Below are 17,482 nucleotides of genomic sequence, written 5' to 3'. Positions count from 1 at the left end.
CCAATTTTAACTTATGGATCTGAGAGCTGGGTTAGAAATAAAACACTTGTTCAAAGACTGAAGACCTGGAATGAACCGATGGCATTAATGGCAGTATCATATTAAAAATGAGGATATGAGATAAGAACTTGCCATTGTTAGCATTCAAGAATGTGTTGGTAGAGCTAATCTCAGGTGGTTAGTCTGAGATTAGCAAAACAAGTGTTCTCTGCCAGGTTGGAAAAAAAAGACAGACATATAGTTGTATTGATACAGTAAAAAGTGCCTCAGAAGACAGAAATATAAGATCTGATAATGTTGCAGTCTTGACAGATAATAGATTGATTTGGAGGAAAATTGTTGATAGGAAGTTAGTAACGATGTAAGTTCTTCATGTAGTATTATCATAATACCCTGTATGCCCCTTGAGGGTACATGTCAGGAATTTGATGATGATGATGAAAAAAGTTACACCATTATTAACATCCAATCAACCATCTTTCCTACAAATTAATCTTTTATCTGTTAAGACTCTAACATTATCAGATCTTATATTTCTGTCTTTTAAGGCACTTTTTTACTGTATCAATCTATTTACATCTTGGTCTTCCTCTGTCTTTTTCCTGCAAAATCTTGTTTTGCTAATCAATCTTGCTAACCTGAAGCCAGATTGTTCTTCACCAAACTTCCCTTCCACACTTTTTTCTTAGCTATTTCTCAAGTATACTTGCATAAATTGAAGAACATGTTAAAAAGCAGAGGTAAGTTATTATTCCTCCTTATAAGTCTTTGATGTGGTCACTCTGCATTACAATTTATAGGTCTGGTCACCTAGGTTTCTTGGGAATCAGCAACTATTTTCATCAGAGGTGATGAAAATGATATGTCCGCTGTGGACTGCTCCCTATAACGACAGATAGACAGCATTTCAACCAATTCTTTTCAGCCAATCAACCATATTGTGGATTGCACAATATGGTTGATTGGCGGAAAAGAGCTTAGAAACATTTAAGCTATAAGAGTTTTATAGGATCGATGTAGAGGTAATTTTTCATCAGCTGGCTAGAGGGAGAGAGGCAGAACAATAGGTCGTACCTGGAAATTGAATAAAATTCTAGTTAGCAAGGGTGTGAGGACTAGAGTTTTTGTTTAGAGAGTGGTGAATGAATGGAATGAGTTGCAAGTGTTTTGTCGGTCAATGCATTAAAGGAGAAACACAATACATGTTGTTTGGATAGTGTAGGTCTCTCGTGATGAGTCTTTCAGACTCCACAGAAGTTTTCTGTGCAGTATTCATTTCTGTTCATCCTTTCCATGCTAAGCTTAATTTTTTCAATGCACTATCTAGAAAAATCTTACCAGGAAAACTCAGTAGGGAAATACCTCTGTAATTCTCATATTCAGTTTTATTTTACTTTAGGTACCAGGAGAGTTCTGCTGAAATCATCCATAATTCAACCCTCTGGCCAGGCTTTCTGAATTATGCCATGCAGCCACTGAAAAACTTAGTAATAACTAGTCCATGTTCTGAACAAAAATCCAACAGACTTACCATTATTATTATCTTTGCACTTTTCTCCAAATTTCTCCCAAAATATTTATGTCTGGTAATCATTTTCTACTTAGCTATTTAGATCTCCAACATGGACCAACTTTTCCTTTTTTCATTGTACCAGCTACTTTGTAGAATCCATCAAAAAAATTCCTCCATTTGTTCCTTGGCAGAACCTTCTGTGGGACCATAAGCACAAAGAAATCTCACTGCCCAGTTCCTCATTCTGATATTCGCCCTCGTCACGTTACTTGATATTGCCTACCATTCAAGAAGATTATTCTCATATTTAGTGTTGAATACTATTGCTACTCCCTCTTTTCCCTGATTATTATTATGTGAATATAACATTTTGTATTTGTCACTTAGAAAGAGCTCACGTTTTTGTTTTCTTTGTTTCAGTCACAACTATTACATCAATCTGGTACTCATCTAATTCTTCTGCTGGTTCCATTTCTTATCCATCGATGCTTCTTATGTTGAAAGTACTAATCTTAAACTCTGCTGATGTTCAGTTGGAATATGTTTCAGGATTTGTTCCTCATTTCAAATCCTCACTTCTAGCTGATAAATCAGAGCTTGCAGATTGAGATCACTTGGGCATGTAGAAAGAATGGGCGAGGAGAGAATTCAAGATGAAGCCTGATGGAAAGTATCTAGAGGTAGACTGCAGCAGCACTGGGAGAATAATATCCAAAAACACAGCTGAGATGGGAATCCAGGGCTGGAATGAAAGAGCTCAAGACAGAAAAGAACACAAGAAGTTGGTGCCTGCTGCAAAGAACCTGAGAGGTTCAGCAAGCTAAAAAAGAAAAAGATCATTTCCTTGGAGATATCAATGCTCATAATTCAAACTGTTTTCCTTTCTCTAACTTCACAGATCAGGTCAGAAGAGATACTTAAGTATTTGCAGTTATTAATGATTTAATACAAATTGCCAATCAATCCAGCTAGAATGCCAGATAATCACGATTATCCTCCAAACACATTAACTGCTCCCCCCTTCCCTTAACCAGCTATCCCTCCAAACATGTTACAGATGTCAGAATTCCACATGGAATCTTGTTACATAAACTGGAGTATGCAGGAATGGATATGAAGCTGTGATTTGAAGAGGGGAGATGAAGAGGACAGAAATCAAAGAATGGTGTATATGGAAGGATTGACCGTAGGAGGAGAGTGACTAGTGGTGTACTGAAGAACAATTGATGGCCTGATATAGAAAATGATTTAGGGGAAAAATCAAATATTTGCTGATGATGGACAGTGACATTCATTTTCACTGACTATCACATTTTATCATCATCAAATTCCTGCATGTGCCCTCAAGGGGGTGTATAGGATATGATAGTACCACATGAAAAATTAACATCATTGCTAACTTCCTACCTACAATTTTCCTCCAAATCAGTCTGTTACTTGCCAAGACTCCAACATTATCAGATCTTATATTTCTATTGTCTAAGGCACTTTCTACAGTATCAATCCACTTATATCTTGGTCTTCCTATGGGTCTTTTTTTTACCAACCTCGCAGAGAACACTTGTTTTGCTAATCTTTCCTCGCCCATTATATTTAAGTGACCATATCACCTGAGATTAGCTCTGCTAATGCATTCCTGGATGCTGACAATGTCAAGTTCTTCCCTAATATCCTCATTTTTAAAATGATATTGCCATTGTTGCCATCTGTTCACACCTCTAATCTTTCTCAGGACTCTCATATCTGCAGTCTCTAGTCTTTGGTCAAGTGTTTTACTTCTGACCCAGCTCTCAGATCCAAAAGTAAAAATCGGTTTGAACACTGTCTTGTATACAGCTAATTTAGTGTTCCGACTAATTTCTCTCTTATTCCATATGAATTTTTCATTCATATGGAATAAGAATTAATTCTGTTGTCTATTTCCATATTTAATTTACCATCTTCACTAAAAATCGTGCCTAAGTAGCTGAAATGTTTTACTTTTTCCACAGGTTCTCCGTTCAAAACCCAGTTGACATTTTCAATGATCCTGTCTATTTTCAGTGTTTTTGTCTTTTTATTACTGACCTTCATACCATATTTATTACAGCAGTTACTCAATTTAGTCAGGGAATCTTGCAGACTTGTAGCGGATTTATTTAGAAGTATAACATTGTCTGCATAAAGCAAAGAGCTGACATTAACATCTCCAATTTTGATATCATGTTTAATACCACTTCCCTTCATAATGTGATCCATATAGATAATGAATAACAGAGGGGATAATGTACATCCTTGTCTCACACCAGATTTAACATTAAACCATCTTCCTATACTTCCTTCAATTCTAACTGCTGACTTACAACTCAAATAAAGACTTGAGTATTGCTTGATATAATGCCCCATTGACACCATATAACTTTCGCATATTGAATAGCTTCTCTCTTGGCACCTTGTCATATGCCTTTTCCAGATCGACAAAACTTAAACATAGATATTTGTTATATTCCCATGCTTTCTCAACTATTTGTCAGAAAGTGAAGATCTGATCCTGACAGCCTCTATTTGGCCTGAATCCAGCTTGTTCTTCCACAATTCTTCTCAACTGTTTCTCAAATATACTTGCATATATCTTACCAGGAACACTCAGTAATGAAATGCCTCTGTAATTCTCACATTCAGTTTTATTTCCCTTTTTATATATAGGTACTATGAGAGCTCTACTCCAATCATCGGGAATTCGTCCCTCAGTCCAGGCTTTCTGAACTATGCAGTGCAGCCACTGTAAGACTTTTATACCACCATACTTCAGCATTTCTGGTCGAATATCATCTACTCCTGCTGCCTTTCTGCATTTCAGGCCTTTGATGGCTTTTTCTACTTCAAGTATGGATATGTATTCCTGACTGTATGCCTGTTGAATGTTTTTTTACCATGTGCTATCACTGCTTGTTTCATTAAGCAATTTTTCAAAGTAATTACTCCCTACTTCAAGGATATCTTTTTCTCCTATTTTCATGTCACCTTTATCATCTCTATCTCCTTTTATAACACTCTTTCCTCCATTTCTAAGCTTCTTCAACAATCTCCAGAATATCTTACCACCTTCTTGATATTTATTTTCTATGTTCTTGCCAATGTCCTCCTATGACTTTTGTTTAGCTAGTTTTACACAGTGTTTAGCTTTCTTACAATTGTCTTTGTATTCTATCAGAGCACAAGTTAACTTATTTGCCAGGAATGTTTGATATGCTTTCTTCTTTTCCTTCACTGCCTCTTTACTTCCTGTGTCCACCATGGAGTTCTGATTTTTCTATCCTTGCAGACAACCTCACAACATGCCTCTCTGGCTGAATCAATCAATGTTTTCTTCCAGGCTTGCCACTTTTTCTAGTTATAGTTAATGAAAATGATGTACAGATCCTGTAAGATGACTGCCAGTTTAACATTGGCTAAATGTGAGGTCATGCATTTTGGGATGAAGATATCACAACCTATGTACTATACTATACTGATGGAATTGATCTGCAGAAAATTGCTAAATCAAGGATTTGAGTATGATTGTGGACAGGAAGTTGAAGTTTAGAGAGCATACTGTAACTATGACTAAACAGTATCTATTACATAGTTAGTGATGAACACACTGATAAGAAGGGACAGAGAAGTTATTAAGGCTTATTCCTGTAGTTGGACCACATTTTTTTATTAAGCTAAAAACATAATAAAGAAATAAAATCCGACAAGTTTCGTAAGTCGTTTGACTTACATCTTCAGGGGTAAAAGGTAACTTAAAGTTTAAAACACAAAAAAGAGAAACTTTTCAAAAATAGTTCATACTATACAGTTGTAGCCATCTGACTGTTCAAAAAATAAAAAAATCAGAATCACGTCCTGTTGTTCACGTTCATAATGTCCGAGGTCTGACTGAGGTATATTTTTTATCAAAGCTGACCACACTTGGTGTAAAATTAAGTCTTGGTTTTTACTGCATTGTGTTGGAATTCTAAGCATGTTTGCAGCTTCTTTAAATTTCCTTATGTAACAGTTTTTTCCTATGCAAGACATGTTTGATTAATGCCAGAGTACATTGTGGCCGGTGGAAGTGGTATTTAAACCTAGACCGGATTTGTGTTCTCTTCTGTTTTGCATATCCTTTTGGTGTTCGTTCATGCATATTTGCCCAGATCTTCCTGTCTGTCCTACGTAGCAGATGCTGCAAGAACAATAAATTTTATAAACACCTGGTTTTTTTAAAGGATGAAGGATGATGTGGAGGTTTCAGGGGATATAGAAATCTTGAAATTTTTTCCACTGGCAGAAAGGCTACTTTGATGTTATGCTTGTTTAGAAATTTAGCCATCTTGTCTGTAACATTCTTGATATATGGAAGCGTGATAGCGTTTTTGAAATCTTGTTTCTGTGAAATGTTTGTAGGAGGTGTGTGGAGGATTTTTTTTGATAGTCTTGGGTTCATAACTTTTTTTTTTTTTTTTTTTTTGAGGATCTGTGTTAATTATTCTAATTCTTCCTCTGTTTTTCTGTGCTGGATATGTTATAAGCTCTGTCCCTCAGGGTTTTTATTAGACCTATATTTTGTGAAGGGTGGTGGTGTGAGGCCGCATTAAGAAATCTTCTTGTGTTGGTGGGTTTTCTATATATTGAGGAAGAAAGTTTTTTATCTTTTTTTCATTGACTTTTAATAGGATGTCAAGAAAAGGAAGTTTTCTAAGTTCTTCTTGTTCTAAAGTAAATTTTATATTCTTATGTAAATTATTCAGGTAATCTTTGAAAGCAATGAATTCATCTGTTGTTCCTGGCCATATGATGAAAATATCGTCTACATGGCGTAGCCAAAGGGTTAGTCCCGAGCGGGTGGAAAGAGGGGAAAATAGTTCCACTGTATAAAGGTGGTTCCAAGACTGCTGTTGTAAATTACCGACCGATTAGCATATCAGGAATCATTGTCAAGGTGTTAGAGAAATTAGTCAAGAAAAGAATACAGGATTGGACAGATGAAAATGGGATATTGTATGGGGGACAACATGGTTTTGTGAAGGGTAGATCATGCCTCAGTAACTTGCTCACGTTTTATAACACAGTGACGGCTGAACTGGATAGGGGTAATGGGTTTACAGTGATACTGCTGGACCTTGCCAAGGCCTTTGATAGGATACCACATGGAACCCTAATCAGTAAACTGGAGCAGATGGGTATAGATATAGGGTTGGTGAGATGGATAGGAGGGTGGTTGAAGGAGAGATATCAAAGAGTTCAAAGAGTGGTTTATTCAGGAGTGGAGTCAAAAAGACGTCTTGTGACTAGTGGAGTGCCACAGGGCTCTGTTCTTGGACCACTGCTTTTCAATTTGTTCATCAATGATATTGGAAAGGATCTGAGAGGAAGTGTTCACTTGTTTGCTGATGATGCAAAGTTGGGTAGAGCAATTGTGAGTGCACAGGATGTCAAAATTTTACAGGATGATTTGGATAGTTTGGAGGACTGGGCTAGGAAAAATGGATGTCAATTTAATGTGGCAAAGTGTAAGGTTATGCACTTTGGGGTGAAAAGAATAGCAGCAGTATATCGCATTGGTGGAACCATACTCCAGGAGATTGATGAGGCCAGGGATTTGGGAGTGTTGGTGGATAGGGAGTTGAAGTTTAGGGGGCACATTGCAAAAGTAACTAAAACAGCTCACCAAATCACTTGGCTTCTGAAAAATACTTTAACATGCAGAGACGAACAAGTTGTTGTTCCTCTGTATCGAGCCTTGATAAGACCCCATCTGGACTTCTGTGCCCAGTTATGGGCACCAGGGTTTCTTCGTGATGGGGAGGAAGTGGAGAGGGTCCAGAGACGAGTGACCAAGATGATAGCAGGTCTGTGGAATGAACCTTATGAGAATAGGTTGAAGATTTGTGGGTTGCAGAAATTGGACGATAGGCAAAGGAGGGGTGATATGATTGAGACATTCAAATTACTGAAGGGTTTTTATAAGATTGATCCAGAAGATATTTTTGAAAATATGACTGGTGGTGGGAGGACTAGGGGCCATGCATGGAAGCTGGGCAAGAGCGTGGTTGACAAGGGTGTTAGAGCTAGGTTTTTTACTTGGAGAGTGGTGAATGAGTGGAATAAGCTTCCAGAGTCTGTTGTGGGTGCTACAACCGTGAATGAGTTCAAGGCAAGGTATGATAGATACCTGTGTGAATGTTGAATAGTTGTTCTTGACATGATGTTAGGGCCTCCCTCGATGAGTCTGTCGACTCCTTGGAGTTTCCCGGAACAATAATAATAATAATAATAATAAATTTTTGGCTTTTTTATGATAATTGATTAAAGCATCATTTTCAAAATTTTCCATAAATAGGTTAGCTGAAGCCAAAGAGAGGGAAGAGCCCATAGCCAATCCTTCTTTTTGTTCTCAAAATTTGTCTTGATACATGAAAAAAGTATTATTTATACAACGTTTATAAAGATCTATGATGTCCAGAGAAAAGAGGTCTTCCAGGAGATTCACAGTTTTGTTTCTTGGAACATTTGTAAAATGGCTGATAACATCCAAACTTGCTAAGATGTCTGAAGGTCCAACGTAAATATCTTTTACCTTCTCAATAAAATGTGTACTGTTCTTGATGAAAGAAGATGCTTTTCCTGTGTGAGGTAAAATCATGTTGGTGAGATGTTTTGCTAAATTAGAGATCGGAGAGTCTCTTCCATCCACTATCGGTCTTAAGGGAATACCTATCTTATGTATTTTTGGAACACCATAAATTCTTGGAACTAATGGGTGTTTTGATTGTAGAGTTCTTTTAAGTTCTTCAGTCCAATTAGGCATCTTTTTAATTAGATCATTTTTATCGTGAGCACGCCATGTGGGATCTCTGTCTAAAGGTCTGTAGGTATTAGAATCTTCAAGAAGAGTTTTCATTTTATTGTTAGAGTTTCAAAACTACTGTTGCATTCCCTTTATCTGCTTTGATTATAACGATAATTTTGTCTGATTTTAGTTCTTTGAGGGATGTGTATTCTGTGTAAGGAAGGTTCCTTTGAGGTAATTTGCTTTGCAATAGTAATGCTGTGCTCTGTATGCGGATGAGATCTGATGTATCACCAGGTACATTTCTTATTCCTTTTTCGATTTGAGCTATAATGTCAATTTCTGGTAGGAAATGTGGCATTAAGGCAAAGTTGAAACCTTTCAGTAGTAAATTTTTTTCGGATCTTGATAGGACTCCTGAAGAAAGGTTACTTTAGAAAATTTACTTTAGAATAAGAAGAACTTAGAAAACTTCCTTTTCTTGACATCCTATTAGAAGTCAATGAAAAAGATAAAAAACTTTCTTTCTCAATATATAGAAAACCCACGAACACAGGAAGATTTCTTAATGCAGCCTCACACCACCACCACCCTTCGCAAAAAATATATCTACTAAAAACCCTGAGGGACAGCGCTTATAATATATCCAGCACAGAAAAACAGAGAAATGAAGAATTAGAATATTTAACACAGATCCTCAAAAAAAATGGTTACGAGCCCAAGACTCAAAAAAAATCCTCCACACACCTCCTACAAGCATCTCACAGAAACAAGATTTCAAAAACACTATCATGCTTCCATATATCAAGAATGTTACAGACAAGATGGCTAAATTACTAAACAAACATAACATTTTATGTTATGTTTGTTTCAAACCTAATTGTATTCATCATCATCAAATTCCTGACATGTACCCTCAAGGGGTGTACAGGATATGATAGTACTACATGAAAAAAATTACATCATTACTAACTTCCTATCTACAATTTTCCTCCAAATCAGTCTGTTACTTGTCAAAACTCCAACATTATCAGATCTTATATTTCTATCGTCTAAGACACTTTGTACCGTATCAATCTACCTATATCTTGGTCTTCCTCTGGGTCGTTTTCCTGCCAACCTGGCAGAGAACACTTGTTTTGCTTATTTTTCTTCGCCCATTCTGTTTAAGTAACCATACCACCTGGGATTAGCTCTGCTAATGCATTCCTGGATGTTGACAATGTCAAGTTCTTTCCTAATATCCTCGTTTTTAATATGATATTGCCATTCATGCCGTGGGAATGAGGACATTCATTCCCACATCATACCAAACCCCTGAACACTATTTAAGCCATGATTCTCCAATAAGAATGCCAAAGCAATCTGTGATAAAAATTCAGAATATCTCAAACAGATCAAGTCAAAAATCCAGCTTTGCAACTCAGCCAACAGTAAACCCTGCAACATATATATACATTTGTTGGTACATTTGTAACCCAAATACATAAATGTATTTGGGTTACAATTACCCAAAAACAAGGCATTGTCTTTGGGTAATGGTAATCTCTTGGCATTGGTTTGCCTTCAACTCTTATACAGATGACAAAAAAAAAATAACCTCTTGCTATCCCATGTATACCACCTCTCATCATTTGCCAGAAAGATATCAGAAAAATAATAATAGTTGTTATACTAATAAGATTTTTGATCCAAAAACTCTTGTTCCGTACTAAGGAACTGAAATGTCAGAAATGACACTTGAAATGTCGGAGAGGTGTATTTTTCATAAGTGAACTCTCGGTCAATGCATAAAAGTATTTACTGAAATAAAGAAATAAAAAAAAAGATAATAAAGAATCTTTCTTTATTTTAAGACTATGATCTTACAATATAACAAAAATAAGCATTACAAAACACCTGAATGAGATGCAATGCTTACGGATCGAAAATGTCCTCTTCATGAAGCATTAGTATATTGTGTTTATTTTCAGGAATCATGTGAAGTCTAGAAACAATTAGTCTGGAGTCTTTAATGGGAATAAATGCAAAAATATAACATCAGCGATACTGCTATTTGGTGGATGAGCACCTCACACCCTGAATATTTGCCCCTGATAAGTATATATATATAAAATCAGAGCAGTGGATTTTATATATATCACCCATTTGACTAAACAAAAGAATGATCTGAGAGAATCATAAAAAAGGTCTTTTTATAGTCTAATGTTGAATTAAACTGCATATGATTCCAATTATAAACCAAAATTGGAATCTCTTCATAAGTTTTAGATATGATCTTAAATATGATATTCCACCAAAATTTTGTAGTTAGAAACATTCTTTCTGCCTGTTTGTGTCTGTATGTTTGTTAAGACAAAACTTTAAATTACCTTACTGAAACTAATTGCAAATTTTAGTCAAAATACAAATTTTCAAAATTCATTCTGCTAGAGTAGTTCTCTGAATTGAGGTAAAAAAAAAAAAGCAGCAGCTTTCATCTACTAAGTGCTCAGTGCTCAAACATTCTGTCAAATCACCTTATGACAGCACACTTATATTTTTATTACAGTATTAGTATTACATAAAAGGTTCCTTACCTTGGACTTTGTGCATTGCAGTGATACACATAATTAGGAATAGCTTCTCTGTCTTCAACAATAGGTTCAAATTTTCTTCTAATATCTGGTCGAAATTTCTCAACTAATCTAGGACCTAAATAAACCAAAGTCTCTAAAATAATCTTGCTATAAAATCAAATTTATTTTAAATTTTAAGTTCAGTCTACTATTGAGAAAGAGCTTTTTTTTCAAATAATTTTTAATGTTTCTTTTTTTTTTTTTTTTAATTTACCCATTTTTAGCAGACTAGAAAATGGCTATGAGAATATATAGCAGGCTTTTAGTTTATAAAATAACTAGAAAATGGACAAATAATAACACAAGCTTCCTGATAAAGTCAAACATTCACTCTCACCTTTTTTACTCACAATAGGTGGCTTGAATCACAAATGTTTAAAAGAAAATTTTTGGATGTGTTTTCTTGTAACCATACTGCTACCAGAATTTTGGTTGAAATCAGAAAAGGCATTTGGTCATAAAACCAGAGAGCCAGTTCAAGCAGAACTAGAAGAGCTATAAATCAGCATAAAATAACAAGTCACTAGGAGATGTATGGAAGAAGGATGTTGCAACAGAGCTTCAGCTTGTTTTGTTTATACACTAGTGATACTGTTGTTATCATTATTAGATGAAATGCATGGAATCCAAGGGCTCACTGCAGGAGGTTACTTTCTATCATAACATTGCATCCACTACCTTTTTTTGCTATCTACTGCCCACTACTACATAGTTTTTTATGTGTTAAATGCATGTGTTTCACATGCATTCACAAAGTTTCACAGCATTTGGATCATTGGAAGGCACTCCACAAGGCCTTAAAGAGGACTCTTTAATTTTGATCACCCTGTATATGACAGACAATGCTCACTTGGATGGATTTAGAATGTTTGGAGAAAGTGTTGTTCAGTGAGAGACAGAAAGTGAAAAATCAGGGAAACTGCATATGGTCCTGCATGCCATATTACTTGGTAAGGAGCAGACAGGGGATTTCCTCTTTCCATTCTATGGGGACAAAGAAAGGAAAGAGGAAATGTGAAGAATAGATAAGGAATTTATGCAACTATTAACTGAATAGCATGTGTGACCCTAGAGCTTCCACTCAGTCTTGACCTGAGAAGTGACTAAGCAAGCACTTTCAATTAAGAAGGGATATAATGTGGAAATGCAAAGCCATAGATTATGACAAAATTAGGAGACAACATGCAGCAGTACCATGACATAAGAAGCTGAAAGGATAGTGAAAATGGTCAAGAGATATTTGAGGGATGTAGTATCAGATTGCATTACCTAGAATAAAGAGGATAAATCAGGGCTGGAAGTTAAATGGAAAGTAGCATTATTCAGGAGTTGCAAAAGATATATGGAAGGAATATAAAGGGAAAGATGATGATCAGCCAGGCTCTACAATATAAGCCTGCTACAGTCTAGCAAGGAGGATAATGGTATCTCAAGAGTGGCAGTGAAGATTTTGGAAAAGTTGGTTAGGGCTCGCATTCAGAAATGGTTGACCGAGAATCTCTACTAGTGACTGGTCCTTGGGGGAGCAGATAAGAGATGCCAATTTTAAAATTTTCACCATTCCTTATACTCGAGGTACTTCTGAAAAGCTAACAAAAATCCTAAAAAAATATGACTTGACAACTTGTTACAAACCATATAGAAAATCGGCATCTCTTATCTGTTCTCCCAAGGACCAGCCACTTCCCCTAGACCTACCTGGAGTATACAGGTCCCTTGTAGTTGCAAACTGTCTTACTACGGCCAAACAGGCAGGACAAGCCGATATCTGAACATAAGGATTATATCTGCTTTTCCACCAATACAGCCACTCAGAACTTGCTGACCATGCTTTGGAAGCCACCTTACTCCACCGCAGCAAGTATAAATATGAGAGATTATTCCGGGAATCAGCCTTAGCTCTAAAAACTCCCCAAACCTCAACAAATTTGGATGCATGAGACTGCCCCCAAGACTAATATCCAATTTAGCCCACTAGGTGGTACCTTTTAGGACTCTAGGACCAACTTCAGTTGTTGTCTTCAGCGATATTTGTTCAGTGTTAGTGCTTGCATGCACATATCATTATTTTGATGTTCCCTGAAGAAGGTAATGTAACATTACCGAAATATAGGAAGTATTAATTAAAGTTTTTTAATTGATATAATAGTATAATTCTCTTCAAAATTCAAAATTCTCTAACCATCGTTGACAGGTGTTGGGTACAGCAAAAAAAGAACCTGTTCTGTTGTAAGTAATGGAATGCCCAACACATTACATAATCTGTTTCACATACACAGGGCAAGAGAGCATGCAGCTGTAGAATGCATGTTCTACTGTTTCCAGTCAGTAACAGAGATGTAACATATTGGATCTATGATGTTAAAGTACTGACAATTCTCCAAGCAAGATTTCTCCTGTTAGGGTATCCTTGGAACTTCAGTAAGTTATGAAACAAAGTGTTGTTGTCAGTACCTAACTGTGGAAGCTCATCGCAAAAGAGGTTAAAGATTTCTTTATACCAAATTTTACTTTATTAATGGAAAGAATGTCAACACCAGAATATTGTAGCAATCTTAGAGTTAAGCACAGAATGTTGTAGCATTCAGGAACAATCTCAGCTTTTGGACCTTTATAATAAATTACTTCAAACAGGGAGAAGATGAAACTCCAGGTAATACCAGAGAAGGCCTGCGCATGTATGATTGGTCTGCAACATTTTATGGATTTTTGAAGCTGTATTGCTTAAATAGCAGAATTTTAAGATTGGAAGCCCAATGCCTACATGCTTCTTTGATAGTTGAAGAAATTTCTTTTTAACTTCTTGGTATTAGCTAGACCAAAAAATTGCATATTTATTATGTACAACTGGGCAGGGAAGATTATGGTTTTAAGTACTGTGGTTTTAGAAGAAAAGAAAAGTGTCCCAATTTTCTACTCTTCCAAGGTTTCAATGTTCTTGTATATAGTTCTTGAACTGGTAACATTGGGAAAGTGGAGATGAGAATTCCAAGTATAGTGAAGGAGTTCTCACTGCTTCAAGATCCTACTTTCCAATAACTTTGAATGTTATCTTGTCTGCATTAGCAGTTAATCCACTGATCTTGCTGAATTTTTCCAAAATACCAAAAAATATATATATGAAATCATTATCCCCCAAACTGATCATTGGCATATGCTAATACTTTATTTTCTTACATAGGTGAAAGAACTATTATTTCTCGCACAACACGTGTATTGTTGACCTCTTGCAAGAAAGGTTCAAGAACCAAAAGAGTAATGGACTAAGAGACAGACTCTTTTATGAATTTTGACCAGGTCTGATAGAACCCCATTAACTAGGAGGTGGGTAGTTGAATTAGCATTGACTCTTTTAATAATGTATAGCAACGTTTTACCTACACCAATTTGCTCAAGGATTTGAAACAGAAAAGGATGCCAGGCATTATCAAATGCTTGAGTAAGGCCTATTGATAGCAATGCCACTGGCTGCTTTTCATATTAACTAAGAGGAGTAAATTAGCAGAAACAGATTAAATTCTACTGATTGAGGTCTCATCTGGCTCCCACTGATGGAGACAGCTGTTAAAAGTTTTTTCACTTGGTTATACTATAAATTAAAGATGCCAAAAATGTATAATGCATAGCATTATACATGTCCGTAAGGACATGTGGCTTGCATTATGGGATACTAAGGCAATTCATATGAAGTCATTAACCCCTATTACAAGAAGCCCTGACGTGAAAATACTTTGCACAAACTTTGTTTGCTTACACTTGGATAAAGAATGAAACCAAGAATATAATTTTTTGGTACCTTTAATTTATAGTATAGTTATAGTCTAGTATATGTGCCTTGCATTATGGGATACTTGTATATAGGGTCATTAGCCCCTATATACAAGTATCCCAGTCGTGAAGATGCTTCATGCAAACGATGTTTGCTTACACTTCAATAAAGGATGAAAGCAAGAACATAATTTTTTGGCATCTTTAATTTATAGTATAACCAAGTGAAAATACTTCCAACATCATAATATCTAATATTTCATTCTTCTAAGACACTTCTGGCTAAATCAGTCTGTTCACAACTTGGCATCAATAAGGGGAATGAAACTAGCAATGATGGAGCTAATTCACCCAAAAATTGCCAGAATAAGTGAGACATAGTTAGGTGAAGATAACATCCTGAGAGGAATGAAGATGGGAGATATGTTTTTCGTGAAGACAGAGAGAGCAGAAAGGAAGTAGAAGTGCTGTTGATGGTAATAGAAGAGTTATGCCCATCCCAGGTGGAGATTCAAGGAGCAAATAGTGGCAGTGATTCTGAAACAGTATGGTGCAAGGCGAGATGGATAAGGTGAAATATTTAGTTTGTTGCTGTTAGAGAACTGGTAATATGGAAGGTAGTGAGAAAGAAATGTATGGGAAAATTGGTCTGCTTAATAAGGAAATGGATAGTATTATGGCTGATTTTAGTTATGGTAACAAAGGCTGGAATGAAGAGACAGCATCAAGAACTAAAGAGAATGAATTTCTTGAGTTTCTGAGAAATAACTACCTTATGTAGTATGCCATAGAGGGTACACAAGGATCTTGGATTTGATTATCTCAGGACATTATTGTAAATAAGGTATCAATCTACTCTTCCTCCAGTTGGTGAAAGTGACTATGAAGTAACTACTTGGGAAGTGGCCAGCTATATGTGGAACTATAAGGCAGGTGATTATGACAAAGTTAGGAGATGGCTTGCAGCTATATCATGGATAGGTGAATTGGATGGAAAAGAAATTAATGCTGCTTTGGTCCTGCCCAAGAACTCTCTGGCAGAGACAATGTCTGAATGCATTCCCAAGATGAGAAGATAGGTGTGAAATGGATGAATGAAGATGTGAAGCAGCATAAGATGAGTGGTAATACTCAGTTGCATGAGGAGTACAAAAAGCAGGTAATAAAAGCAACTTGCTTAGTTAGGGTAGCAAAATTGCTTTATAAGCAGCAGTTGCTATGAAGCTAAAAGAAATTCTAGGGATTTCTTGCAATATGTGGCAAATCAAAGAAAGATTGATTACGGAGAGATGGCATTAGTTGATGAAAATGGCCCAATGATTACGACTGAGGAGAATATAGTAGAGATGTTAAATGAACAATTCATAAAGGCATTTTATCCTCGTGAATGTTGGCATCTCAGAGATAAGCTCTGAGATGCCAACATTTTTATAATGTTTTTAGTTTATATATGAATTTCAATGTCAAATATGCAAGATTCACACAAGATCCTCACCTAGATTCACAATGATAAGATACCTTATCGTTGTGAATGTAACATTATGCAGAACTTGAGAGCAGTGGGAAAGGAGAAGGAGCCACTGATAGAGAGAGTGAGCAGAAGATATATGAGAAATTGAGTAAACTTGATGTCAATAAGGCTATAGGATTTGATGGTATATCATAATGGAGTAAACAACAGTATCATTAACATGAGTCTCAGATTGGGCAAAGTCGCAAAGGAGTAGAAAGAGGTTTCATAAATGGGATGATAAGACTAAGACTTTCAATTACAGGACTATCTGCTTGTCTACAGCTGTGGCCAAGTTGTTTAGAAAGGCTAGTAAAGACCAAGACCCTAAATTGGGCTGACAAGAGCAGCAGTCTTTTTGATAGACCGCATAAGTTTGCTAAAGGAAGATCATGTTTTAGCAATCTAATTATTTATTAGCAGGCAAAAAAGGGAGAGAAGAATATGATACAAACATTTAAGTTACTTAAAGACTTTTATAGGATTGATACAAGGAAAATGTTTCAGCACATGGGTAGAGTGGGCAGTACAAAAGGTCATCCTTAGTAAGTTAAGCAAGGGTGTGAGAACTAGATTTTTTTACTTGGGAATGAATGGAATAGTTTTCCTCAGTCGTTATGAGTACTTTGTCTGTTGGTTTCAAGGAGTGGTATGACAGATAATGTGTTGATAATTTGGGTCTCCCACACTGTGCCTTTTTAAGTCAGTCTCATCATAGGAGGATAATTATAATTGTTGCATTAATAATAACTATAAACAAGTGATAAATGCATTGGACAAGGGAAATGCATACACAGTACTATATTTCATCAGCATCATCAAATTCCTGACATGTACCCTCAAGGGGTGTACAGGATATGATAGTACTCATGAAAAATTTACATCATTACTAACTTCCTATCTACAATTTTCCTCCAAATCAGTCTGTTACTTGTCAAGACTCCAATATTATCATTATGAGATCTTATATTTCCATCGTCTAAGGCACATTGTATCAATACACCTATATCTTGGTCTTCCTCCAGGTCGTTTTCCGGCCAACCTGGCAGAGAACACTTGTTTTGCTAATCTTTCCTCGCCCATTCTGTTTAAGTGACTATACCTCCTGCTGATAAGCTCTGCCAACGCATTCCTGGATGCTAACAATGTCAAGTTCTTTCCTAATAGCCTCGTTTTTAATACGATATTGCCATTGATGTCATCTGTTCACACCTATAATCTTTCTCAGGACTCTCATATCCGCGGTCTCTAGTCTTTGGTCAAGTGTTTTACTT

The 17,482-nt window shown here is 36.2% G+C and overlaps 1 protein-coding gene across 5 annotated transcripts in view; it reads right to left on the bottom strand.

The window, feature by feature from the left end:
- LOC150097035 ((Lyso)-N-acylphosphatidylethanolamine lipase-like) overlaps nt 1–17,482 on the bottom strand; it is a 111,355-nt gene that overhangs the window by 38,230 nt on the left and 55,643 nt on the right. For all 5 annotated transcript variants that reach the window (XM_090407821.1, XM_090407823.1, XM_090407820.1 and 2 more), the window contains one exon: nt 10,892–11,006. In XM_090407821.1, coding sequence (XP_090263947.1) covers nt 10,892–11,006 — 115 coding nt within the window. The remainder of the gene's footprint in view (nt 1–10,891; nt 11,007–17,482) is intronic.

The sequence above is a fragment of the Typopeltis vanoorti genome, chromosome 18 (genome assembly GCF_054136105.1).
Source record: "Typopeltis vanoorti isolate ZY-2024b chromosome 18, IOZ_Tvanoo_1.0, whole genome shotgun sequence".
NCBI lineage: Eukaryota > Metazoa > Arthropoda > Arachnida > Uropygi > Thelyphonidae > Typopeltis > Typopeltis vanoorti.
This window is presented reverse-complemented; position numbering and strand designations above follow the sequence as displayed.